General features: G+C 38.0%; 1 protein-coding gene across 1 annotated transcript in view; it reads left to right on the forward strand.

The window, feature by feature from the left end:
* grid1a (glutamate receptor, ionotropic, delta 1a) overlaps positions 1-27,534 on the forward strand; it is a 438,914-nt gene that overhangs the window by 263,334 nt on the left and 148,046 nt on the right. Inside the window, exon 3 of the mRNA XM_041789876.1 lies at positions 2,628-2,912. Within this exon, the coding sequence (XP_041645810.1) occupies positions 2,628-2,912 (285 nt within the window). The remainder of the gene's footprint in view (positions 1-2,627; positions 2,913-27,534) is intronic.

Consider the following 27,534-nt stretch of genomic DNA (forward strand, 5'->3'; position numbering starts at 1 on the left):
GTATAATGGGGATCACCGAAGTGCAGTGACATTTGATCATCTCAGTGAAATAAGTATACAGAAACCTGTGTCTGGAAGGTCTAGTCACCAGCTAATTAGTATTCCCGACTACCATGAAACCATAAAGACAAAGAAACACTCCAAACAACTCAGAGGAATGTTATTGAAAAGTTTAAGTCAGGGGATGGATACTAAAAAAAAATCCAAAGCACTTAACATCCCCCAGGGTTTAGCAGAATCCATCATCAAGAAATGGAAGGAATATGTATAAACCTGCCTCAATCAAGCTGTCCTCCCAAACTAAGTGATCAACTGAGTGATCGTGCATGAAGGAGACTAGTGAGAGAGGCCACCAAGACATATATGACTGAAAGAGTTACAAACTTCAGCAGCTGAGATGGAAGAGACTGCATACGACTGTTGACCGGTTTCTCCACCAGTCAAAGCTTTGTAAGAGAGTGGCAATGTGAAAGCCACTGTGGACAAAAACTCATTATTTTTGACTAGAGTTCACACACGGCACGTGGGAGACTCCATGGTCAAGTTTGAGAAAGTTCTTTGGTCTGATGAGAAAAAAACTGCTTTTTGGTCATCAGTCAAGACGCAAACACTGCACATCGCCACAAACACACCGTCCCCACTGTGAAGCAAGTTGGTGGCAGCATCATGCTGTGGGGATGTTTCTCAGCATCCAGCCCTGGAAGGCTCGTAAAGGTAGAAGGTAAAATATAGGACAACCCTGGAGGACAATTTTTATCTGTCTGCTTGAGAACTACAACCTGGGAGACAATTTACTTTTCAGCAAGACATTGACCCAAAGCATACAGTGAAAGCTACACATAAATGGTTTGAAAACAAGGGGAATTTTCTGGAGTGGCCGTGTCAAAGTCAAGACCTCAATCTTAGAGAGAATTTCGGGCTGGACTTAAAAAGGGGTTTTTCATGTTCAATTGCAGTGCAACCTGACAGAGCTTGAGCAGTTTTGCAAAGAAGAATGGGGTAAAATTGCAGTTTCCTGATATGCAAGCCTGAGTTAGACCTATCCACACAGACTCAGTGCTGTGATTGCAGCCAAAGGTGCATCTACTAAATACTGACTTGAAGGGGGTGAATATTTATGCAGTCATTTATTTTACATTGCATATTTTTATTTTATCGACTTTGTTTTGTAGAAATCTGTTTTAACTTTGACATTAAAGAGTCTTTTTTTCAGTTTCTTTTGTCAAAAAAGCCAAATTACATTTAATGTGATTGAGTCATAAAATTAATGAAAGGGTAAAACTTCTACAGGAGTGATTACTTTTTATAGGCATGCATATGTTGGCCCTTATGCAGCCACCCACCACTGACTGTAGCTCTGGTCATTTGGCCTTCTCTCTTCACTCTACTGCCTTCAGTAGAGAAGCACAATTAGTGAATATTAACTTGTAGGAGCAGCATGGTGGAAGTATGCCCATATCAGCATATTTGCATAGTAAGACAGTATGCACACATTTGGTTTGTTTACCACCCTGAAAAAGTGATAAGGGTCAATAATCAAGTATTTTTTTTCCTGCTAAGAAGCATGAAAAATTTTCAAACTTAAAGAGACATATTGGTAAGACTGATACAATATCTTAGATAAATGCTGTCTTGTGAAAAGTGCTTGTTAAGATATACAGTTTTCTCAACTTTCTCTTGAACACTCAATACACTGTGGATTTGCTCGTATGAATGAAATATTTAGATCATTGATCAGCCGTCAGCCATCATTTGAAGAGCACATAATGAATGCCTAATATGTCAGATTATAGCAACCTCACATCTACCCACTGACATTAAATATTTATTACCACTTAGACAGAACAGCTTTTCTCATCAATTTCAAGCGCATTAATAATGTCAAGGATGGCATTTTGGTCTATAAAAGAAATTTGTATTTTTTTCTTCTTAGCAGCATGCTGAGTTGCCCCTAAGAGGATCTTAAGCCCTAAATATCATGTAAATAAAAATGTGTTAAGACCCACTGCAGACATGACAAGCATGTGGCTGCAGCCTTAATCTGTGCTGGTTTAAGGAATTTTAGCATGTCAGAGAGAAAGAGTGGGGCATGGCATTTGGTTGGGAATCCAAGAGGCATTATTTTTGAGCTGTTATTTCTGTTTTTATTCTTGTCCTTTGTTGGTTATGTGCTGTCACTTTGAACCTTGCTGACTCCAGTGGCTCTTACATTTACTTTACCTTGGGTGTCATTTCCTGTTATCCAGGGGGGCAAGGATTAGGCAATGCACCCCATGAATCTCTAATCTACACATTATGATACAATTTCATGACCCCTCTTTTTCCTGTAATCTGCAGAAGCTCAGACATAATCCTAAACAAGATACAAATAGGAACATTTTGGATTCTTAAACCGAGTTGATCACAGTTTCATGAATAATGTAACATGCTCTTACAACCTGATGTTTTTTGTAATATATGTTTGGAAACACATCTAATATTTTGTGTATTTTTTTCTCTCTTTTCCTCACCCCACTTTTCTCCTTTTTTCTTCCTCCATCTTTTTAACCGTCCTTCCATATCCTTATTCCCTTTCTTTGTATCCTTGGTTCTTCCACCTGTGCTCCATTTGTCTGTCCTCTGTTTAGCCTGTGAGCTAATGAACCAGGGGATCCTCGCTCTGGTCACATCCACAGGCTGCGCGGCCGCAAGTGCCCTACAGTCCCTGACGGATGCGATGCACATCCCCCACCTATTCATCCAGAGAAATGGCGACGGAGGTCCCCGTACTGCCTGCCAGTTCAACCCTAGCCCAGATGGAGAGAGCTACACCTTGGCGGCCCGTCCACCTGTTCGGATCAATGACGTCCTGCTCACCCTGGTCTCAGAACTGCATTGGCATAAGTTCATCATCTTTTACGAGAGCGACTACGGTAAGTGGGGATAAAAAAGAGTGCACGGTTAATGGTCAAATGTGTCCTATAAACATGTCCTATGTGTTTAAGATGATCTCAGCACATCCATTAAAATGCAAATGCTCCGAATCCACCTCCACTGTCGGGGAAGATCAGACTTCCACTGATATATATATAGCCGAAAAGAATACACTGAGTTGGAACTAGGATGAAAGAGCATTACTACTCCCCCACATGTACATGCAAAAAAAAAAAAAAAAAAAACATACTCAAAATGTAATGCACACTGCTAAAAAATAAATCAAAGTTCAGTCAAAATTTCAGAGCAAAACATGAGCTCATTGCTGCATTCCCCATTAACAGCATCCACATGAAGAGACAACTCTGAGCCTAATTGGCTCATTTGTGGCACCAGAGAATGAGGATGTGTCCCAACTGTGCTCTTTATATTCTCGGATGTTCTCCATTTCTGTGTCATTATTCTCACCATGCTGTCCCCGTGGACCAGACCTTTCCTGACCCACATTTGGCAAAAGGCTAAGGACTGTGGATCGAGCAGAGATTGGCAAGGAAGTACAAGGGCAGAAAGATGAGGAGAATATATTGCTGATCTGGCGTTTCTTTAGAAGATACTTTGCCACCTCTGGCTAATCTTTTTAGCACTGCAACCCAAGACGGAGAGTAAAGCTGTTTTTTTTTTTTTTTGGAGGAGGAGGAGGGCACAAGGAATTTAAAGTTGATCTGGTGTATAGTAAAGCAACCCTAAAGGGAATACAGCCACTGGTTTATGCTCACAGGTTTCTACCACTCAGCTTGGACTTTAGTCACAGAGCTTGTAGTAAATGTATAGTGACATGCTGCTTCACATTTACCTGATGTGCCCTTGGCTTTGTTTCTGACATTGTAACTCTGAAGAAAAAGCACTCTCAGCATTGAGTTAGATTGATTAAAATTACACTTTGGAGCACCAGTTTGTCCTTCTGACCAGCTCCTGTCTGCCTGTCTGTCTGACAAGCTCCTGTCTGTCTGTGGGTAAAGCTAGCTGTCTGACCGTCTGTCTTGCTTTCTCTTTTTCTTTCCGTGACTAGCTATCTCTCTCTCTCTCTGTCTGTCAGACTAGCTTTTTATCCAGATTTATTTCTGACTGTTTAGCTGCATGTGACTACCTTGATCTGACTAAAGTTTTATGAAGTCACTGCTTGTCTGTTTCACATGCTGTCTGTATTTATCTCTTAACAGTCTGTGACAGATAGCTGTCAACCTAATCAGCTTTCTTGCTGTTTTATGTTTGACTCCCTAAATAGCTCAGTTGTGGCTGAGTTACCTTGGTTGATAAATTTCACTGACTAGCTTTCTGTGGCTATGGTGCTGACTGTCTGGCCAGGGTGCTCTTCTCTTCTGTGGCAGCAACCACCACATACCAGAGTGATGGGGTTAGCCATATTAAACATTAACACTATTGAGGAAAAATACATACAGTCCCCTCCAAAAGTATTGGAATGGTGGGCCCAATTCCTTTATTTTTGCTGTAGACTGAAAACATTTGCGTTTGACACAAAAAGATGAATATGAGATCAACATTTCAGCTTTCATTTCCAGGTATTTACATCTGGAGCGGATAAACAACTTAGGAGATAGCATTATTTGTAAGAGAACACCACATTTTCCAAAAGTATTGGAGCAGATGGACTTAAAACAGATTAAAGTGACTAAAGCCCGTTTTATGCTTGATGCATCCGCGCATCCGGAGAATATCAGTTTGCAGCGAAGAGGAAGCCGGCGCTAGGTATAAATGCACCAGACGTCTCCACATCAGTTTTTGTCCGTGCAGCCGTCCGTGCAGAAAGCATAACCGAGCCTTAAGACTTCTAAGACTTATGCTCATAGAGAGAATGAGTCTTATAAGGTTATAAGACTAACCCATATTTAGTTGGAAATCCTTTTCTTGCAGCAACTGCATCAAGCCTGTGACCCACTGACATCACCAAACCTTTTCATTCTTCTTTTGTTGAAGCCTTTCCAGGCTTTCACTGCAGCCTCTTTCAGTTGTTATTTTTTTAGGGAGTTTCTCCCTTCAGCCTCCTCTTTAGCAGATAAAATGTATGCTCTATAGGGTTTAAGTTTGGAGGTTGACTTAGCCAGCCAAAAACCTTCCACTTCTTGCCTCCGATGAACTCCTTTGTTGTTTTGCCAGTGTGTTTGGGTCATTATCTTGCTGCATGACGAACGACCTCCTAATCAGTTTGGTTACATCTTTCTTTAAATTGCCAGACAAAAAGTTTCTGTAGACTTCTGAGGTTATTTATGCTACAATCATGTGTTACATCATATGAGCCCGTCCCAGAAGATGCCATGCAAGCCCAAGCCACGACATTACCTCCACTGTGCTTGTGTGTTTGGGATTATGTGCAGATCCTTTCTTTAGCCTTTCCATCACTTTGGTAAAGGTTCATCTTCGACTCAACAGTCCATAAAACTTTGTCACAGAATGATTGAGGGTGGTCTCTGTACTTTTAAGCAAATTCCAGCCTGGTCTTGCTGTTGTTCTTGCAAATGAGTGGTTCGCATCTTCTGTTGAAACTTCTGTATTTGTGTTCCTGAAGTCTTCTGAGAACAGTAGATGGTGATACCTTCCCTCCTGCCCTCTGGAGGTTGTTGCTGATGTCACTAACAGTTGTTTTAGGGTCTTTCTTTACAGATTTCACAATGTTTCTGTCATCAACTGCTGCTGTTTTCCTGGGTCTACCCATTCAACATCTGTTGCTGAGTACACCAGAGGTTTCTTTCTTCTTCAGGACATTCCTAATAGTTGTACTGGCTATGGCCAATGTTTGTGCAGTGGCTCTGATTGATTTCCCATATTCTCTCAGCTTCACAATTGCTTGTTTTTCACTCATAGACAGCTCTCTGATTTTCACGTTGGTTAGACCTCTCAACTATAAATGCAGTCTCCAAAGGCAAAACCCAAATCTGAAACTGAGTGTGGACATTCAGCGCTATTTATCGTTTGAATAATCAATGTAAAAGGACACATCTGGGCAACAAAATACACCTGTCAGTCACATGTTTCAATACTTTTGCTCACATGAAAAATGGTTGGGTTCAAACAAACAGCGCTATCTACAAAGTGGTGTATCGGATGTTTAATACCTTGAAATAAAAGCTGAAATGTTAATTCTTTGCTAACCTTTTTTTAAAATATGAGGGAAGAAAACATCAAATCAAAATTCAGAGAGACTGTAAGGGACTGTAATTAAATCGAGTTTGTGAAGATTTCTTATAACCAATGAATGGGACTCCCATTCAAAAGGGCTTGAAAAGCTCATTAGTGGATCAGTCTCTGTGGATGTTTAGGAAATAAAGAGCTGCAACACCACAGTCTGGCTCTTTTGCATCCTGCTGTGTCTGGCGGAATGTTTGTTATCAAATGTCACTGAAAACACTTGAAAAGATACTATATATTTGGGTTTGTACTCATTTTTGCCATTGCTGTCCAGCCAAGTGTTTAATTCTAACCACTTACATCCGTATTTCTCTAAACACTTCTGCTTTAGAAGTGACTGGTGCTGACATCCCCCTCCTTCTGCCATACCCTTGTCTCTGATTGGCTCCATATCTAAACTTGACTAATCCAGCTGACAAAGAAAACTGCATTAACCACTCAATAGCAGAGTAGGACATGCTGGATAGAAATACAGAACAGATCGCATCCTGTCTTGATTCAAAACCCCACACAACATTTAATATAGCATGTTGATAGTGTGTGAACATTTCAATTAAAGCATTTTTGTGACATAACGAGGACTTTTTGATATGTTAAAGGGGCTCAGCTAGCCTCTTAGCTCAGACTCTAGACTCTTGTCTCCCTGCTGCCAAAGGACCAGATTCTTACAGATCGTTGGATATTCTCAATTTAAACCCTGTGAATACTAATAATTCAATGAAAGGAAGAATATGTTGCTTTCATGCTCATTTATTCTAACAACTTATATGTTTTTGTGCTCAAGTGCAAAAAGAAAAAGATAACTCATTGAGAAACAGAATTAAATCAATTTCAGTCTGGTTTTGAATGCAGTGAATGTAATAGTTACTTGCAAATTAGTGATGCGCATACAAAGTTGTACAGAAACACTTGCAGCCAATAAAATCTACTAAAAAGAGAAAAGAAACACAAGAACTAAATCAAAAAGCAAAAAAAAAAAAAGTAGAAAAACTAAGAGGAAATCAATAGAGAAAAATAAAATTGAAAAAGAATAAAAAATAAAAAGTGAATAAATTAATTTCTATTTTTAAACAAACCATGAAACTAAACATATGTTATGTAGAACAAATTAAAAACAAATATAAACATTAGAATGAAATTTAAGAAAAATCCAAAAAAGTTTCAAATTGTTTTACTTGCTTAATTAAAAATAAAAACATTAAAAGATCTGACCATATGCCAGTAGTGAAAGACTAAAAGAAAAATGTTTCCGTTTTCATGGCAGATTTGCCTTCTTCAAGGTTTTAATTTCTTGGTATTTGAAACTGACTTGGGGGCTGCACTGAGTAAGGTGAGCCCAGGCCGCCACTTGTCCACCCCTGTGCTAGGAGGTCTGCAGGACTCAGTATTTGTGATATTGAATGCCTTCACACCAGGTCAGTGTCTTAAATTGTAATAACAGTCACTTTTTTAAAGTGTATGGATTATTTTCAGTGTATATGTAGACTTTTCCTGATGACAATTACCTCGTACAGGTCTGTAGCTTTCCTCCTTACCTGTCTTTCCTAATGGCTATCCCTACTTCCTGACCCCTGCTGGACATTTGGGATCACATGATAAAACAATCTATTGAGACATGAAGTTATGGTAATCAAACAGACAGCTGCTTCTGCCTTTAAAAAAATCTCCTTTTGGTTTTGAACGGAAAGCTGTCTGTTAGACTCGAGCTTCTTTGTCATTTGTCACCTAGAGTTTGAGATTTTGACCAGATTTTCCACAGAACCTTAGCTGTAAATATCAGTTCCTGTGAGAGTAATGTTTGAGGACTGATTTTAAAAAAGCACTCTGAGTGAGCAGAAATGAATGGTAGCCTAATACTAGGTCTTCCAGAATGGTCTTTTTTGAGTCAGCTAAATGAGGTGCTATAAAGTCAGCACCACTGACATTTGGGCTCGTGTTACACTGTTTAACTGTGCACTTGTTTAATTAAGGACCGCAGCAGCTAATTAGGATCCTCATCACAGAACAGTCAAAATACCCGTGGTGCCTGCCTCCAAGCAGTACTACAGTGACCTACAATACTGCCTTGAGAGAAATAGGCTACTGTCTGCAAATCTATGCTGGCACACATAGAGAAGTCAAACTCATTATGTGTGAGAAACAAGAAAAACCACTGCAGCCATTCACACAGATTTATTCTAAATGTGTTCTTGTGTGGTAATGAGAAATTAAACATGTTATCTGTGATAAATTTAAGTAAATAGTGCATTTTCTTGAATTTTACAAGTCGTGGGTGGGCGTTATGAGGATTTTTATAGTACAAGTGCCAAAATGAAACAATAAATTACAATACATTTAAATACTTTCTGCAGCTAGCTCCAGTCACACTACAAAAGCAGCTATATTTGATTGTTTTTGAAAACTCAAGCATCTAGAACATTTTTCAAAATTAAAACATTTCTATTAAAATAAGAAAAAGATTAAAGAAAAAAAATGACGTTTAGCCTTTTACTAGGGATACATCAGATGTCAGCTATTAAAACATCACATTTCTGAAGACTTGTTTTTGCCATTGAGGACACATTTGTGTAAATATCAAAATACTACTGACAGTGTATAGCAGCCCTTCCCACCCACACAGATGCTTTTAGTGGCACTGGCTGATGTTAGATGTTTTTGTTTTTTTAAGTTGTACTCCATTGAAGAATATCCTGGGGATTTTTGCAGGAAACATACCTCTGCGAACCTTAGAGAATCTTACAGTCGAGTTAAAGGGAAAGTCAGAAGACGTCAGTCAAGAGCAGAAACTGCATACACACGGTTGAGGTCAAACCAAAAGAAATGAAAAGCCTTTTGTGAATATGTTTTAGCACTGACATTGGGTTCATGTATGGATTTTGCAGCTGGACTTACAGTTTCTCGAGAGCCTGTTAGAGGGTTGCCATTTTGAATAGAAACTTATAAGTGAATATTCGTAAATGCAGTGACTGTTCCCAGAATAACATCAAAGCTCGGCGAAGCTACTTTTAGCTGAATGCTTCACACACCTGGAGAAATATATTCCAAACTTTTTCTCCATTTCTTACATATTGAAATCCCCCCTTTTGATTTTCATGCCTCAATATCAGGTTTGATTTCAATGTTGCAGAATAGTTTAAGAATTTCAGAAAACTGGCAGCACAGAATGCATATTATTACACATTACACAGGTAAAAGAATAAAGTTAGGTGTTATGAGATAAACATCCTGTGCTGTTACCTGTCAGGTGCACGTAAACCATCCAAATAAAAGCAGAGTGCACAGACAGTATAGTGCATGAGCACACTAAATGAACACGCTTACAGATGCTATTGATAGTTCAGATCTCAAGTCAGTGAACATGAGCACAATTCACTCTGGATACAGAGAACATCACTCATGTTTCCAGGGAAACCAACAGAATATCGTCAGTGGTTACATTGGAGCAGGGGTCATCAAGTACATTTGCACGAGGGCCTGATTTAGTCTCGACAAACCTCTGGGGGCCGGACTTTCAAATGCACAAAAATTAAATAAATGTTTTAGTCAGATTGAAATATTATTGTTGCAGTATTTGTGTTTCCTTTCAAAATGTAGGATATTTTAGTCATCACCAGTGAGATCTATCCCTGTTATCTATAATGCAGCAGGCCACAAAGAGACAGGCCTGACAACAGAATTGGCTGGGCCCCCCGAAAATCCCAGAGAATGGGCCCATCCCAATTGTGATTTAGTACTAGTATTAACTCATTTTTGACACTTTGAACCCTTTTTTGCCTCTTTAACCCAATTTTTGAAGGATTTTAACACCTTTGGAACGACTTTTCCGGATCTTTTATCCCCTTTTTTCTTATCCATTTTTGCCACTTTTCTTCTATTTTTGCCACTTTTTAACCCTTCTTCATTACATTTTTTTTCAATGATTTTTGCAACTTTTAAACTGATATTTGTCACTTTTAACCCATTTTTCATACTTTTGCCTCCTTATGACAATTTTTTGCCATTCTTTAACCCATTTAAACCACTTTTCCTGCATGTTTTATCCCCTTTGTGCCGCTCTTGTAACTATTTTTGCCACTTCTTTCTGTTCGCCTCTTTTTAACATCTTTTCATTACTTTTATGCAATAATTTTTTTCATTTGTAACCCATTTTTGATACTTTTTGCCCTTTTTTTTCCTTTTTTACCAATTCACTTTTTAAACTATTTTCACCACTTTTTCTGCCAATTTGTGTCCTTGTGTTTTTTTTCCACTCCACAACCCATTTTGCCACTTATCACCCATTTTTGCTACTCTCTAACCCCTTTTCACCACTTTATCTGGCCTTTTTTGCAGCACTTCTGTGCAATATCTTCAATATCTACTAATTATGACAGTAAGTTTCAGTAAAAACAGATCAAATGTTAAGCTATTCTAAAACTATTTCAATGTTAATTGTGGGATAAATTAAGCAGCTGCAGACATTTAAGGCCAGAGGATACTCTTAAAACCACAACATCTTCCTTTCCTCCTTTTCTGAATTCAATAATCTTTCGGGGGCCGGACAGGAAACTTTGTGGGGCCTGATATGGCCTGTTGATAATCAGTGTGTTAGAGCAGCAGGCAGTAAGCTTCTGGCTACATCTGTCATCTCTTCCTGGCTTGACATGTAAATGGATCAGTGACTTATGAGACTTCATTCATTTGCAGTTGGGCCACCTGACATTTGAATTGCAAATCAAGGAGAAAAATTCTTTGACACATGTTGTTACTTTTCTTCAAGGTGGAAACATACGTTTTTAAAATAAACTTGAGTTTTTTGTTAAAATAAAATGTAGCTGTTTAACTTTGGCTGTACCTCCTGACATGGAAAGTGTACCCATTCACAGAAGCATCATTCCAAATTAATCATTGTAAATATGTGATACCTTTTACCTAATTAGAAGTAAAGTAAATATTGTAAGAGCTCTAAATAATATTATTTAATGACACTTTTTGCAGTTTCTTTACCTGAAACACTGGCTATGCCACCTGATATTTACAACTGATTTCAAATTAAATAGGCACTCATACACATAGTGTCACTTTTGTTCCTGTTAGAAAGAGGACACACATATTTTCAAAATAAAATCAAGATAATATTAAGATAATTTAATGGTAAAATCAATTTTTAGCAGTTTTGCATTAGCCATACCACCTGACAGTGGTATAGTTCATCTGTGACCTTTAAGAAGTGTCTTTACTTTGAAAGGATCTGTGTTTTAACCTCTTATTTTCAAAATACGTTCCCATGATTTCAGTTGTGCCACCCTGACATTTAAAAACTTGCAAATTCTGGGACACATGTTTCTTGACAGACAAAGTGTTGGAATGTGAAATGTTCACAATTTAAATGACATTTTTAACACTATTAATAATGTATTCATTTACTCAGACAGTCGTGACACCTGTATAGCAGGGTTTGAGATGCCAAAATATGAAATTAATAATTATATAATTCAAACACACTTAAAATGTATTCAAACCAAGTAGGTTCTGTAGAACAAATTGATAAATGCCATTAACTTTTTCGTTGTTGTTTTCAGAAGGAAGTAACTGACCTGCACACTAATTATCAACCAAAAAGTCTTTGTTAGTCTTTGTCTAGTTTTTGACATGGAAAAAAAGGCTGTGGACAAACACTTTTATTCATAGTTTTAGTTGAGGACATTAACGCTGTATAGATGTAATAATGAGTTCTGGTTGTACATATTTGTACAACACACCAAGACTTGGATCAAGGCACACCAGTGTGCCTCATCACACCGTTTGAGAACCATTGGTTTATGTTACCCTGAGGGCCTATTTCTTGTCTCATTTCTATGTCTCATTTAATTGTTTTGCTGACGATATTTAAATATTCATCTCCTTAAAATTAAAACCTGTAGATCTACTGCAGCCCTGCTCAAGTTTGATTCTCTGTGTGAAGAATTAATGCGTTGTTTGCAGCCTTTCTTTTCATTTTAATCTTTAAATATCTAAATAGTGTAGTCACAGAGTGCACTGATAAATGTTCTTTAATGCCTGGTCCTACATTTCCCATCAACTTTCCCATAATTGCTCAACTTTGAAGAGCACAGGCATGATTTGAACATCATATTGCTTCCAACACTGGCTGTCATATCAGTGATAATCAAACAGCGGAAATGTGAGGAGATTATGTAACCCTACAGCACAGGAGCTCAGATCAGGTTCCCAGTGTGATCCTGTCAAAGCCTTCCTGTCGCCTCTCTTCAGCTCTCAGTGTGCGCTTAGCATGAAAAGGGCAGCAAGTACAAAGCAGTGATATTCCTTTCACTGAGAAAACTCCTGTCATGATATTTGTCACATTCAGGGGCCCATTCCAGTGGTTTTTGTAGTACAGAACTCTGCCAGAGTTCTGCCAGACTTGCCAGAAACATGGCAAGAGCTCTCTTTATAACTGCAGAGTTGACACATTTGATTTATTAGGATCATTAAGGCTTTCAGCTCATTTTTATTAGCATATCATGAATTTTTTCTTGATCAATTTTCCCTTAAAAATGGGACATTATCAACAGTGTGCAGAAATGGTCCCTGGTGCATATTTAAGACTTTTTTCTTTTTTGTGGGTCCTAATTTTCATCAACAAAAAGTAAAATGAAAATAATAAACTCTGCACAGTTTCAAGTTTAAATATAACAATAAGAATTTTTAAGATTTTTAGAGTGTGGAACATAACTCTTTTGGCATGAAATAGATTTCAAACACTTCTAAAATAATGTCAGCCAATGAACAGGTTATTTAAAAAAGTAGGACTGTGTGATTTTAAAGCAGATTTTCAAATCAAAACAAATGAAGAGCTGCAAACAAGTGTCAATAGAACATCTAGAAGCAAAATCTGTGGTTAGTTTTCCGTGACTGTGTTCATTTTAAAAATGATTTGAGTTTTTGATTAAAGAACGTATTTTATTTAGCTTGAAATGTTCTTCAGTTGCACTCTTGCAAAAGCTCTCTGCATTTTGCCTTTAAATATGGTGTCACTCAGTGAGCAAGTCTTAGCAGTAAGAAGTTTTTCCCCCATAGAGTTACAGATTTTTTTTATGTTTCTTGTCCTATGTTTTAAAGGCCTTCAATCATTTCAGAACAATCTGAAAGCAAAATATTTAATGATTTTGGTCTGAAGCAGTGATACTCAAACCGTGGCTCTCGAGCCACATGGGGCTCTTTAGTGACCGGTTGCAGCTCTTTTAAGGCTTACTTAAAAAGATTGTCTTTCATCAATTGACAGGAAACAGCACTCAGTCTATATTTGATACTTAGCTGCTTCCCTGTGTTATCAACCTGTTACAGTACCGAGCATAAACTTTGAGACTATCAGAGATGTGTCTGCTTCATTATGTTTTATTTCAACATTTTACTTTGTATGGCCACAAGATATATTGAGATGTTTTTTAATGCACTAGCTTTATCATATTTGTCTTTGAACATGATGTGAGTGTAAAACATGGACTCATTCGCTGATGCACTAAAAGCCAGACAGGCTAAGTCATAACAAGATTTGGTGATTGACTGTGACTCTGACATGGCACTCAACTGATCTATGCTAAGAGCACTCAGTGTGCTTTCTCATAGAGTGTCATTAATATGATGACTGTTTGTAGAAGGATGGGAGCTTTTGATTCTTATAGCCAATGTTGGGACAGTCTTGTCAATTATATAGTTTTTTTTCTAATAGCTTGAGGCAAACCAAAATGTCAGAATGATGATTTCAACTAAAGGAAAATGCTACACAATTTGATTTGAAGCTTGATTATTGAAACCAAAACCTTACCTAATATGTTATACAGTGGTAATCTTGTACGATAGATGCATGTAAGGGTTTTGTTTTTTTGCTTGTGTCTTTTTGTGTAAAGTCCTTTTGTCAACAATATGCTATTTATGCACAACAGCAAAGGTTATGAAAGTATACAGCGACTTTAAAAAGTATTCAGCTCATTGGAATTGCAGCTCTTTTATTGATTTTAATAAATCAATCATGGTCAGTAAAATTTGGCTTTTTTTTTTTTTTTTACAAAAATATTGCAAAAAAATGTTGATTTCAAAGTGGAAACAGATTTCTTCAAAGTAATGACTATTAAATAAGAATATGTGCTGAACAATAAGTGACTGCATAAATATTCACCCCCCCCATCTAGTCAGTATTTGGTAGATGTACCTTTGGCTGCAATCACAGCACTGAGTCCATGTGGATAGGTCTCAATCCGGCTTGCACATCTGGACACTGCAGTTTTACTCCATTCTTCTTTGCAAAACTGCTCAAGCTCTGTCAGAATGCATGGGGACCAGGCTTGAACAGTCCTTTTCAAGTCCAGCCACAGATTCTCTATAAGATTGAGGTCTGGGCTTTGACTCAGCCACTCCAGATAATTCATTTTCTTCCAAGCTGTAGTTCTCTTGCAGACTGAATGAGATTGTCCTCCAGGATTTTCCTATATTTTTCCGCATTCATTAGCCTTTACAAGCCTTCCAGAGCCAACTGCCAAGAAGTATCCCCACAACTCGATGCTGCCACCAATGTGCTTCACAGTGGGGATGGAGTGTTTGCAGTTTTTGATGTCTGCCAAACATAACATCTTGTCTGATGACCAAAAAAACCATTTTGGTGTCATCAAACCGAAGAACTTTGTTTTGCTTGACCATAGAGTCTCCCACATAGCTTTTAGTGAACTCTGGTTGAGATTTAATGAGTTTTCTTCAAAAGTGGCTTTCTCTTTGCCACTCTCCCAAAAAGCTCTGACTAGGGAGGGATGGAACAGAAGCTTGTAACTCCTTCAGGGTAGTCACAGGTGTCTTGGTGGCCTCTCTCACTAGTCTCCTTCTTGCATGGTCACTCAGTTTGTGAGGACGGCCTGACCTAGGCAGATTTAAACATGTGCTTTATTTTTTCCATTTCTTGATGATGGATTCAGTTGAACTCTAGGATGTTCAGTGCCTTGGAATTTGTTTGTATTCATCCCCCTGACTCATACTTTTCAATAACCATCTTTCTGAGTTGCTTGGAGTGTTTTTTTTTTTTTCTTTTTTTTGACTTCATGGTGTAATGGTAGCTATGGATACTGATTAACCAGTGTCTAGACCTTCCAGACATAGGTGTCTTTGTACTACAACCACTTGAGACACATTCACTGCAGTCAGGTTATCCTGATTTCACTGATTGTGAGACTACTAGCAACAACTGGTTGGGCCTCTGTTGAATTAGGTCAGTCACTAAAAAGGTGGTGAATATTCATGCAGTCACTTATTGCTCCTTTAAAGGTAAGGATATTTTGGCTAATAATGAAATTTTACAAAGGAGCTTAGACAGTGGGATACTGCAGCTTTAAATGATGGCATGACGCAGTGAGTGGGTACATCTATCCCCCTGTCCATGAGGAGTTTCTTGAAATTTCAAGGTAGATGTACCGCATATGAAACTCTGGGGTTAAATCCTCAATTTGAGAGCATTTCCATACTTTAAAACTACTGACAACAAATCATCCAGACTCTCATCACTTTTAGCAGCTAACAGAGCGTTATTAGCATATGTTTCTTTTCCTTCTGTCTTTGTTGTTTAAGCGACACCAGGCTCTGGATAAGGAGACCACAGGGTAAATCTGGTGTTTTTATTACAGCTTAAACTGCTGGCTTCCCTAACCTTAGGGGCAAAGTGTAGCACAGTGTAATGAAGTGTGTCAGGGACGCTGATTCATCCCAGTCTCTGTGAATGCATCAGTTGCATAAAAGGCCCATTATGTAAACAACTTCCAAGGCTTCACCTCCTCTGGTTCTATTTGTCATTGTACATTTTCAACACATAATTTGATTCGTGCCTTCCATAATTTCATTCACAAGTAAAGAGAAATAACCTTATTTTCTGGTATTGTATCTACTAAAATGCAGGATGACACTGAACTGCAAGGAATATGTGTGCTTTTACATTTTTTGCCATAAGACTGAAAGGACAAACTACATGATTTAATTCTTTAAAAGCGTTGTGCGAAAATACTCTCCATGCTTTCTAGGATTCAGTGTTTTTATCTTTTGTGTATTATTTTTCTTTTCTATTTAATTTTTTGTTTCTTTTCATTTCTTGTCATCTTTCTTTCTCATAATTTATTTATTGCCCTTTTTTCTAAAACCAAGCACACTGCGTCTTATTTCAGCTCGCTCTCTGACACTGCTGAAGGGTAGCACAATAGCTCAGCTTTTATTTTGAAAAGGACAAAATAGACACAGTGTAATGTAAAGGCCACTAAAGTTCACCTCTCCCACTCAAAAACAAACCTGACAGCAAACTTTCACTGTTGCTGTCAAGAATTACGCTGCCCCTGGTGAATTGTGGGTATTCTTTTCAGGCTGACCAGAGGGCTAGGAGATCAAATAAAACTTTCATGCACAAACAACTGTTCTCTGATATCTTTTGGCTGTGTTTAAATGACATCGGCTGTATCCACAGTTGCACTTTGAGATCCTGCCGTGAATCGAAAGATGTGGTTTATTCCATTTCATTTTATATTTCACCATGACCACAAACAACCCAGAATCATGCTCTTGTCTCTGCTTGTTCTTTTAAACTAAGCGTGTCTTTGAATAGACAGCGCTCAGCAGAATATCTGCAAACTGAATCAGTCAGTCATGTCATGCTTTGTTTTCAATCTAACACAACATGCCCATACAAGTGCTGCAGTTAGCTGCTAAAATAACTTCAGCTGTCAACAGTCACTATTCATACAGCTACTGAAAATGCCAATTTTAACATGGAAATGTCTACAAATATTTAATCTAACTCTAACCAATGTGTTGTATTCAATCTAATTTAACTTTAATATCTGACTGAGCTCTACAATGCTCAGTCAATACATTATTTTAAATGTTGTCCAACATTAAGACTGAAATAATTAGATTTTCATTGCATGGATTGCCTTGAAATTTTGTAGAGTTAACTGTAGTTATGAAACCTTATGACTATGACAGCTAGTCTTTTAGTACAAGACTCCTCAAGGCTTTTGTTTTTGTTCATCTGACTAACACCAGTGATATTGATCACCTCCACTAATCATTAAACAGGGAAAAATCCCTTTTTGTCAAGTGTAGGGACTGTACATTTTCTAATGATGATTACATTGTACAGATCCATTTAGAGCTGTTACATATTAACTTTCCTCCATGTACCCCAATTCCTGCCCCCCATCAGACATTCAGGGTTGCAAACAACTTATAGGCTGGCCTACTAACATGCAAACATTGTTTTCACCCAAACTGAAAAATCTTAACATGTGTAACACTGTGTGATCAACAAGGCATAAACGTTCCCCTCTGGCACCAGCGTGCCCTTTAATCTGACTATAGCAGAAGCATATAAGGTTTTTCACAGCCACCCTTTAGAAATAAGCTACAAAAATACATGCAGGTGGCATAATGCAGCCTGGCAATCTAAGAATACGGTCTGTTCAGCTCAAGGGCGCAGGGGCCCAAGCAGAAAGCCCCTTTACACAAAGCACCTGACCACTGACTCACAATGAGAAATCATAAGCAGTAGTTGTATGATCAAAGGAGTAAATAAGGGCATTTTATGATGAGATGGTTAATGGAATCAACACTGCTACATTAGCATACCAAACTCAGGTGGTGTACTCACTTACCAACTTCTCTTTCAGTGTAAGTTAGCAAATGTTAGCATGCCAGCATATACTATAGCTAGGTTACCTAAGTTCATATATCAACATTGTTCATAATGCAGGTCAGCTCATGTTAAGATTATAGCACACTTAGCTAAGCTGGAAGCTTCCAGCTGTTGTTTGATTGCAAACGTTTTATTTTTTCTAAAATAGCTTGTTAGAAGGGGTGTGACAAGACTCTTATCTAATGAGATGAGACGAGATTTGGGCCCACGAGAATAAGACGAGACAAGATATGACAAACTTATTATGCATTTTCGGGTCATGTGCGGCCCAATGTTACTTCATTAGCTCTCCCATCAACAACTTTCAAGTTTCCAGGGCATCTTTGTGATCTTTTATAATTTCCAGTTGGGTATTGTGTTTTTTCTTTTTTTTTTTTTTTTGTCAGGGGATGCTGCTCCTGGTGTCTGCGCAATATTGATCTCATGAGATGGTTTGCCCCTTGACGAGAAATCTTGTGACATTTTGATCTTGTGAGATCACGTCACACGCCTACTTACAGCACTGTAATTCAGAGCCTGTTTGGGAATGCGTACATTTGCATTGCTGCACATAAAAAGAGTGTCAGAGCTATCATGGCTGCAGATTTCTTACTATTGTTTTAAAAATTGCAGTGTTTTACCTTTTGTCATCTAAGGTGTGCTTGCACAGTAGTCACAGTTGTATAGATGCAAAAGGAAACCAGCTATCGATTCTGTGTGGGAGAGTGAGCAGTGGGTAGACTCTCTACAAACAAAAGCCTCTGTGAAATTACCTTGTCATTTCATCGTAACAAGGCGAGCATAAAAGATGACTGAGGTGCGATTATAGGAAATCTTAAAGGAGGATCGATTTTCCTGGACAACAGAGGGCTCCTTAGCAGGTCCGTCTCAGTTAACATGTGCTTAGTAATGACTGTGGAGCAGCTACATCTGTCTCTGCCCACCCTGTGGTGAATGGCCCTCTGTTAGAGAAGGAGAGAATTAGGCTGGGATTAGGTGTGAGATTGATTAAGCTGCTTTTGGTCCCAAGTAGGAGGTGGTTTCTAATGTAGAAGAAGTGCATTTATAACACTGGCGGGGTCTGAGCGTAGACAAACACAGAGGATATCTCCTGCAGAGTTAGTAGCAGGTCTCTTATACATAACGTTAGAGCTAAGGATCCTGACAGACCAGGCAGGAAAAAAGTAAAGCACTGAGAGCACTGCATACCACAAGGTTTTCCACCCATCCACAAACTTGTCAGGCTATTTCATCGGAAGAGCAGGCACAGGTGACCTTTATTTAATTGGCTCTCCATAAGAACAGAACAGAACAGAGAAATTAAAAGAGATAGTAAAATAGAGAAAATTAAATATGTCGAGTAAGAAATAACAAAAGAAAATTTTTGCTGTAATTTCTATCATTAGAAGTCACAGATCAGGTGGCTTTGTTAACAGTTATAGGTAAATATCTGTCTGTTTTATTATCTCTTAAATGTTACTGAAAGAAAAGGAAGCATTGAAGGAAATGTTAATCACCAATTCAAAAAGTAGGAGATACAGACCAAATATAGAACATTGCTGCAGCATTCTTATCACTAATAATACTTAATCACAGGTCAGAAATGAAGAAATGAATTCTGCACTTCCACATGGTAGACATTGACCTTTTTCAACATAGGAAGTAATTCTAATTTGCATTCTTTTGCATTCTTTTGTCTTTATGAAGGTGGGAAAAGGTTCAAGAAAATGTCTGAGGCCAATTTTCTCAATCTCCACTTAACATTTGAACCATTAGCTTTGGCTCATTTCAATTACTTTACAACCCCAACATTTTCAACAGTTGGGACATGTAAAATTAAATTTAAAAACACAATATGCTTAAAAAAAAAAAAAAAAAAAAAAACTATGACACCCCACATTGAATTTTAAATATCACAAAGACAACATATATATTGGAACTGAAGGTTTTCATTATTTTCGGAGGGGAAAAAAAGCCAGATTAGATGCCCCAAACTTTGTGAAAAGTTGTGAAAAAGAACAAACGGAAAAGTGCTCAAAGTGAAATGGAAGTGGAAGACTTTCCTGTGGTCTGAAGCATCAAAATTTGAAATTCTGTTTGGAACGCAGCATCCTCAGGGAGCAGAGGGACCATCTGCCCTGTTATCAGCGCAGAGTTCAAAAGACATCATCTGTGATAGTACGGGGGAGCATTAGAGCACATGGCATTGGTATCTTGCATGGTTGTCAAAGATGCATTTAAGAGAAACATATGCTGCTTGATATACTGTTTTTTTCCCCAGGGAAGGCCTCGCAAATGTCAGCAAGATAATGTTAAACTGCACTCAGCACAACTTTAAACAGCCTGGCTTTATTATACTGGTGTCTGGGTGCTCCACTGGCGTCCCTGCAGTCTGGACTTTCTGCCCATTAAAATGTTTTGAGCATTATGTTGTATACACTCTTAGAACTGTTTGGCAATCATCATCTGTTATTGTGTGATAAACAGTGTGTGCTTTTGGCGATGGATACAATTCTGTCTTTAGTTCCAGTGAATCCAGTTAGCATTAATCCACTTCTAACAAATTACATCATGAATTATATTTACTCAAATTGAGTAGTGCTTTTGGATACTTGCATTTTTTGGCTATGCAACAAAACAGTTTTACTTCTACTGAAGTCATTTTTTAACCAGAGGAACTGTACTTTTACTTGAGTACAATACTCTTACTTTTTCCACCTCTGTTGACTATACAGCAGCAAATAGAGAGAATGATTCCACATCACATCCCAAATATTACCTCCCAAAGTGTAATTTTTACTCCATGTTGAGTTAAATCTTCCATGTTGGAGTTATTTGACAGTGTTGATCCACCAGCGTTAGTTTAACTCTGTAAAGAGTTGATTCATCTAAGCTCCACCCACTGCCATTTCAAACCTGAGTGGGATGTGTGGGCTGAGTTCCCCATTTTGCCCTTGGGTAGAGGGTCTAGATGTGTTTCATATGTGTTTAGTTGTGTTTGAATGTTGCCTGTTGTACAGTGATTCCTGCTGGGGTTCTTTTGGTAATTTTTAAAGTGTTTTGTTGTTTTTAATGTGAGGCACATCTGCACCATGAGTGACGTTATCCACTGAGTTAGAGTGACATTGAGGATGCATAGTTCATATTCTTCATCAGTATGCATTACCTTGTTATGTAGTTGACTCTGTTCTTGTCAGAGATGCTTAAAAACTTTAGAAGTGCAGTTTAACTATATTACATTTTCATTAAATGCTAACATGTTTGTTTTTATAATTTGTATTGTATATTTTTACATCTCCCTGCCTAGGGACCACAGATGTACTATAAATTAGCTTTATAGCTAACTCTGGCTCAACAGTTTTGTTTTGCATGGCCCCTGTCAAATAAACTAGTGTTTCCCAACCATTTTTCCTTGGAGTCCCCCCGCCTACATGTAACTGTGAAAATCGGAGCCCCCTTGTTATTCTTGCCAATAAGGAAAGATCATTTTTACAGTATAACTCCTCAGTAGCTACTCAGTACTAACAATAAACTTTAAATATTTGTTTAACTTTTACTTGAGTAGATTTATAGACTGTTACTTTTACTTCTTATGTCAATTTTAACCATAGAAACTGTACTTTTACTTGAGTACAACAGTCATATACTTTATACAACTCTGCAGGTAAGATGTCCTTGCAATGACACTTATCAAATTTTATCTCTATCTCTCGATGTTTAAGTCACTTTCTGCTTAGTTTACATTGTCAACTTTTTGGATTTTGGGATTGTAAGAAATTACCTTTAAATTGTATCATCCCAGTGTTTTACTGGGCTGATTTCTCTGCCTTTTATTGATTCTAGGATATTTCCAGCTCTCATTGTTATATTTCTATCATTTTAAATGTTGCATTCCGGCTTATCTGTCTCCTCTCCAACACAAAGCAGCATGCCATTCCAAAATGTGTGTCAGCCAAATTTAAGTCTGGCAATTAATTTTATTTCCCTCTTGGCCTAAAATTCACATGTTGGTGCTGTAAGCCAAAATATACAATCACCAGTCATTATCTTTGAGGCTGTGGTCTGAAATAATGATTCCAGTCAGGACTGAAACTGCTACTGCCCGCTCTGCACATCCACACCAGACTGCTTATACTGGCAGCATTTTGTTAGCAAGGCTTTCTTTCGGTTGTTGTCTCTGACCACAAAAAGAAAACAGAAGACCTTATGAAGAGTATCATAGCAAACAGCTTCTTTCTCCAGTTTACTAGACAAATAGATCATAGTTATACGAGGGCAAATGTAGGCATTCTGTGTCCCAGCAATAGATGATAGTCCAACACTAAGTTTTGGAACTTAGTTTTTTCTATTATTATTATTTCATAGGCTTGACAGAAAATCACAATATATTCAAGAAAAAATGAGAAGAAATGTAAGCTATGAAATTGTTCACCTCAAAAAATAGAGTGAAACTTCATGGTTTGTTGCTTCCTTTTTCTTGTAGGGACAAATCTCATTCATCTCATTATAAAAAGAATAAGTGTTGATAACTCAGCACTTATGAATCTTTGTTAAAACTTGTAATCATTCAGGAAAAAATGGGATTTACTACACATGCACTTCTGTAAATGCTTCAGGGTGGCAGTTTTCTTTATTACCCCCAGACTTTGTCCCTTGCTTGGCAACATTTTCCTCCACTCATGTCATTGGCACCCTAATGTGAGCTCTAATGCAAGAAACTGGAACGCTGACAGCCAAGCAGTTTGATTGCACCCCATATACTGAGGCTATAATCTTCCATGTGGGGATCCAGGCTTCAAGTTCAACCTTTGGCTCCTTTACCACATGACATCTCCCACTCTCTCCCAGTGTCCTATCTAATAAAGGCTATAAGCCCAAAATAAATTCAAAAAACACATAAACTAACTGTATCTGCAAAAGTGACAGCTCCTTTTATCGCTATGACTGATCAGTTTTCAGCTGGCATTAACGCCTGTAGCTGCCACTTGATCAGTGTTGTGACATAATTTGCTCACAGGGTTGTGCTATTTGACCAGAGGTATGACCACAATCTTCTTCTCTATTTAAAAGTCAGTGCTTTGAACTGAATTTACACTCCATGTGAAGACAGTGAGGAAATGGCAAAATTTGACTATTAATAGCTATCACTCATAGAACTGCATAGAGGCTTGGAGGGCAAGAAATAAAAGCTTAGAACAGTGATCTCCTTATTCTAAGCGACACGTTTACATCCCCTGGCAACCAAAGAAATACTATAATATTGATTTAAACTGTAACTGTTCATTACTTAAGACCCTTTCACAGCACCAGGAACCAGACTTTACACCAGACTTCTTCGTCTCTGGCCAAAATGGCCGGCAGCCCTCAAGAATTCCAGCTATTTAGAAGAATAACTGGACATTTGCTGCATTGCTGCTGCATTTAACAGCAATAAAACATACAAAAGCAGAAACACTGTGACGCAGCTTTATGTCTGCAGGACTGAGGACACAGGTTTCTGTCCAAAACTGACTCCAGTAGACCTCCAAGTAGACCTAAGTTCTGGTTACCCTGTTATAACAGCCTGCTTAACATGTATTACATATTGGGGGACCTTGGATAATAATGTCTGTAATCAACACATAAAAAAGCACTTCACTTCATATTAGTTCCATTAGGTCTAAGTTAGCCCAACAGCATTACCTGCTTCCATAACTTCCCAGCTTACCACAGCCAAATACCACCCTCCTCACTAAAAACACCAAGTTGTCCCAACAAATAGCTAACCAGTGGTCTGTTAACTAGACATCTGGTTAAAACAGCATTTCAAATGCAAATTTGTGTCTTGCTGTCAATTATCCTGTATTAGTCCTCTAAACTGGTGATCTCAACTGTAACCACTGCTACAACTATAAAATTGTGGTTTCTTTGGAGCAGTTCTGTAAAAATAGAGAAGTGTCCAATGGTGAGCGCTGTTACCCTTGTGTCAATGGCTTTTCCCAATAGCGCTTCTGCAGACTGGACAGAAAGCCCCAAGTATGAACACCCAGCTAAAGGGAAGTGAGATAGTGCTTTTTGCCATCAGCCCAAAAGATCTATGCAATTCTGCACAACATGATTAAGTGTTGAACACAGTTCTGTTTATTTTGAGAATTTGCCATCGGTACATTTACCCACTCTTCAAAGTGTACTGAACTCTCTGATCAGTGAAGGCCCCTTCCCTGTCCTGGCTGCTATATCGGGGTTTATGCTGTTCAGCTATCTACAGTTTTCATTTGTTTTGGCTACCTTATTACCTGCATCAATAACAAACTCGAAATCTTCAATACCATCAATTTTCCTGTAGCTCTAAAGTCCCCCTCTGGAGAAGCTTTGTTTGACATTATCTCTGTTGATCGGTATTGGATAATTTCTTGTTTGTAAATGACCAGGAATGCATGAAATGCCTTCATTTTGTTTAGATTGTAAATTGTGTTTGCATTCCCTGTTCATTGCAAATATCTTGTCATATGTGTGGAGCTTTAATTTACATGTATCCTGAATAAAAATGTGACTTCTAGGAGCATCTATAATATTTTTTTGTAAATTTATAGGCTGTTTATTTTCCAGATAGTTATTGGGTATCCCTGATGTTCATGTTCCTGTCTCTTCTTTTAACTTTTTTTTTTTCTCTCTCTAAGAGTTCCTGATGTTGAGCTGATGACCCTGATAAATGTCTTGCAGTACAAAAAAGCAACTTAATGATGCATGTTGTCAGAGAAAAACAAAAATGTTGGCACTTTTTGGAGAAAATTTGGCAAAAAATAGTATATGAGCATGACTTTAGTTTGCAACCTGACACAGCATTGTCATTTCCCACTGACCCTGACATCCAAACCATTAAATATTGTTCTTTCTTTTTGCAATGAAAGAGTTCAAATGTTTCATTTACCCTAGGGTGCTGTTTTATAATTTGAATTTTAAAAAAAGAGGTCAAATTGATATTAAAGTGATGATTTTTCTCTTTACTCTTCTTTCTTTTGAAGCATCACACACTCATACACACATATAATCTGCCTTTAGTGTTGCAAAAATAACAGTGATTGCTTAAACAGACTTGTCTCAATTTGGAGTAAACACAGGCTGGTAACAGAGCCATTTCTCTGGCTTTTCCGCTTGGATTGGGATGCAGCCTGAGAGCTCAGTAAAAACCTTTGAGCCCTTTGATCATGATATGCCCATTTCTGCACTGCTCCATTCCAAGAGGGAGGCCTGCTTTATTTTCAGAGGTAGAGTTAGAGAGGATGTTATGCAGACTTCATGCAGTATTTCTCCCCCCTCTATCTTTCTCTGTTACAGTTTAATGATAGTTGTGGGAGAGAGACAAATCACAGAAATCAAGAGCCCACTTTAATTCTCCTTTTGTCAGAGGAAGAGTCGGACATTAATACAGGAGGGACAGACAAGTTCTGATATCGAAAACTTTCAGAGGCAGATTTGTGTTCACAAATGAAGCTGGGGTAAACATGTCCAGAAATCAGACCTTTAATTCCACGTTAATCCTCTTTTCTGCAGCCCTGTCCATGGTGACACGGCAGCCCTGTGGAAAAGCTCGCTACTGGTTTGGAACGCTGCCTTTGAAGTCCAATGTTTCTATCTGGGTCCGGGAGAGGTTATCGCATGGTAGCTTTCCCTTGGCCATTCTTGGGATTAAAAACTTTGTTTGTTACAGAATGTTGCTCCTATTTGCAATTTGGAAGATAAAAAGTTTTCAACCAACAGTAATATTACAGTGTGGAATAAAGTTTGTCGTTTGCCCCTTATTGGTCACTTAGGTCTCCTTTTCATTTTTGATAAAACCTCAAAAGTATTCAGTAAAGGTAAGCCTTTAGAAGAAAAAAAAATGTTACATTAAAATAAAAAGGCAACATTCTTTGTATAAAAAAAAGAAGAAGACGAAGCCACATTGAAAGCGTAAAAAGTTGCAGCTCCATGTTTGTCCTCTTGAGGCTGGCCCAAAAGCCAAGGAACCTCATTAGGTCCCACCTAGAAATGCCCAATGTCAGGAGGAGTGCATGTGTTTACAGCCTGATCAAAAACTGTTGTGGCATCAATCGCTCATTTCTATTGATACTGATGTATCTATATTGGATTGAGGAATGATAATTTTATTAGGGATAAGATTTTTCTCATGAATTTTTTTAAATATAGGCAAACTTATAGCCAGAGCTGCCTGCTTAAAATAGCAGGCAATTTGCCTTGTAAGCCATCTACTAGCCATTTTAGCATACCCAACCTCTAAGCATCTTAACCTACATTAGATTGGTTTTACTAACTTGAATATCTTAACATCCTTATGTATTTCTGTATGTGGCCTCTGATGGAAAAAGTTGGGACATGGTAGTCACATGATCCAGGTTTAATCAGCTGGCATCCTGCTGACTGAATCTTTCTTTCTAAACAAACATAAACCAATCACAGATCATACTCAAAAACTGTCTCTATATCGTCCACTGAAATACCACTACCTCCTTACTGATTCCTGAAATACTGTTCACACCATGCTGCTGCTGGCAAAGCCTTCACAAAAAACATTATTAAGATTCTGGTGCCTTATACACTGATTTAGAATTGCACTTCCTGGAAAGCTATAGCATGATGTTTAGTTAGCCAAAGGGTCATCCTTAAAGCAGATCTACTACACCTCAATAAACTGATTAATTGTTGATATATATATACTTGATTGATTAATTCATTGTTATTATGTGTAAATGTATACATTTGTTCAAGGTATTAATGAGTGGTCATGTCTTACCTGGAGAACATTAAGAGTTTTATTTTGAAAGATATACTTGTACTGCTAGAGATGCTTACTGTATTTCAGTGCCCTTCCACTCATTGTTCACAACCCAAGATTTGTATAATAGATGGTTAAATTTGTGAATACAGTGCTACTCATTTTAGTGGATGCATTTTAACTGTTTTCCAAGAGGCTTTGGTTGCTCTAACTGCTCTTCTTCGATTGTTAATTGACTGACATTTGGAGTCAACATTTCAATGAGACAGCCACTATTGTTCACTGTAAGCACTGAAATGTATTGGATTGGGAAGTCTTGATTGTCTGTTGTTTGCAACAGAAGTCCACATAGCCTATAAATACCATCAAAATACAGAAACACATAAACCATATTTGTAATACATAACTCAAATTAGTTCTACCGTGATCGGCATGAGATTTTAGACAAATCCTAAAGTCCATAATGGCAACAGCCTGCCACTTTGGAAACCAGTGGTTGATTTCACAAAGATGACATCCATGTTCTGTACAGTTTAAAACTAAAATATTATTATGTTAAAGAATGTGGAAGCATTATTTTCATTCATGGCCCTCATCACCAAAGAATCTCCTGTTGTTTGTCAAGGGTCTAAGTGGTAACAGCCCATCAGCAAAACTCAGATATATTAGGACAAAATGTAAGACCAGTCTCTTGCACTTGCATCAACTCTAGAGAGAAAGCAATATGCACAAACTTTTGCCCCTGAAAGAAGGCAAGTCCCTGAGGATAGCTTTTGTCTGAAAAGGTCAAAAAAAAATAAAACATTCTCAGAGGAAATCAGAAATTGGACACCTAAGAATAATCTGCTAATGAATGCCCAGATTGACATAGAAGACTGTAGTGGATACCAGCCAGACAATGGTGTTCCAACCTAAAATCACCTTCATCAACCTTAAACCAGATCTGCACTGATCTACACTACCCCATCAGTAAGGATAATGTACA

This window comes from Cheilinus undulatus, linkage group 6, assembly GCF_018320785.1.
Source record: "Cheilinus undulatus linkage group 6, ASM1832078v1, whole genome shotgun sequence".
NCBI classification, from domain to species: Eukaryota; Metazoa; Chordata; class Actinopteri; order Labriformes; family Labridae; genus Cheilinus; species Cheilinus undulatus.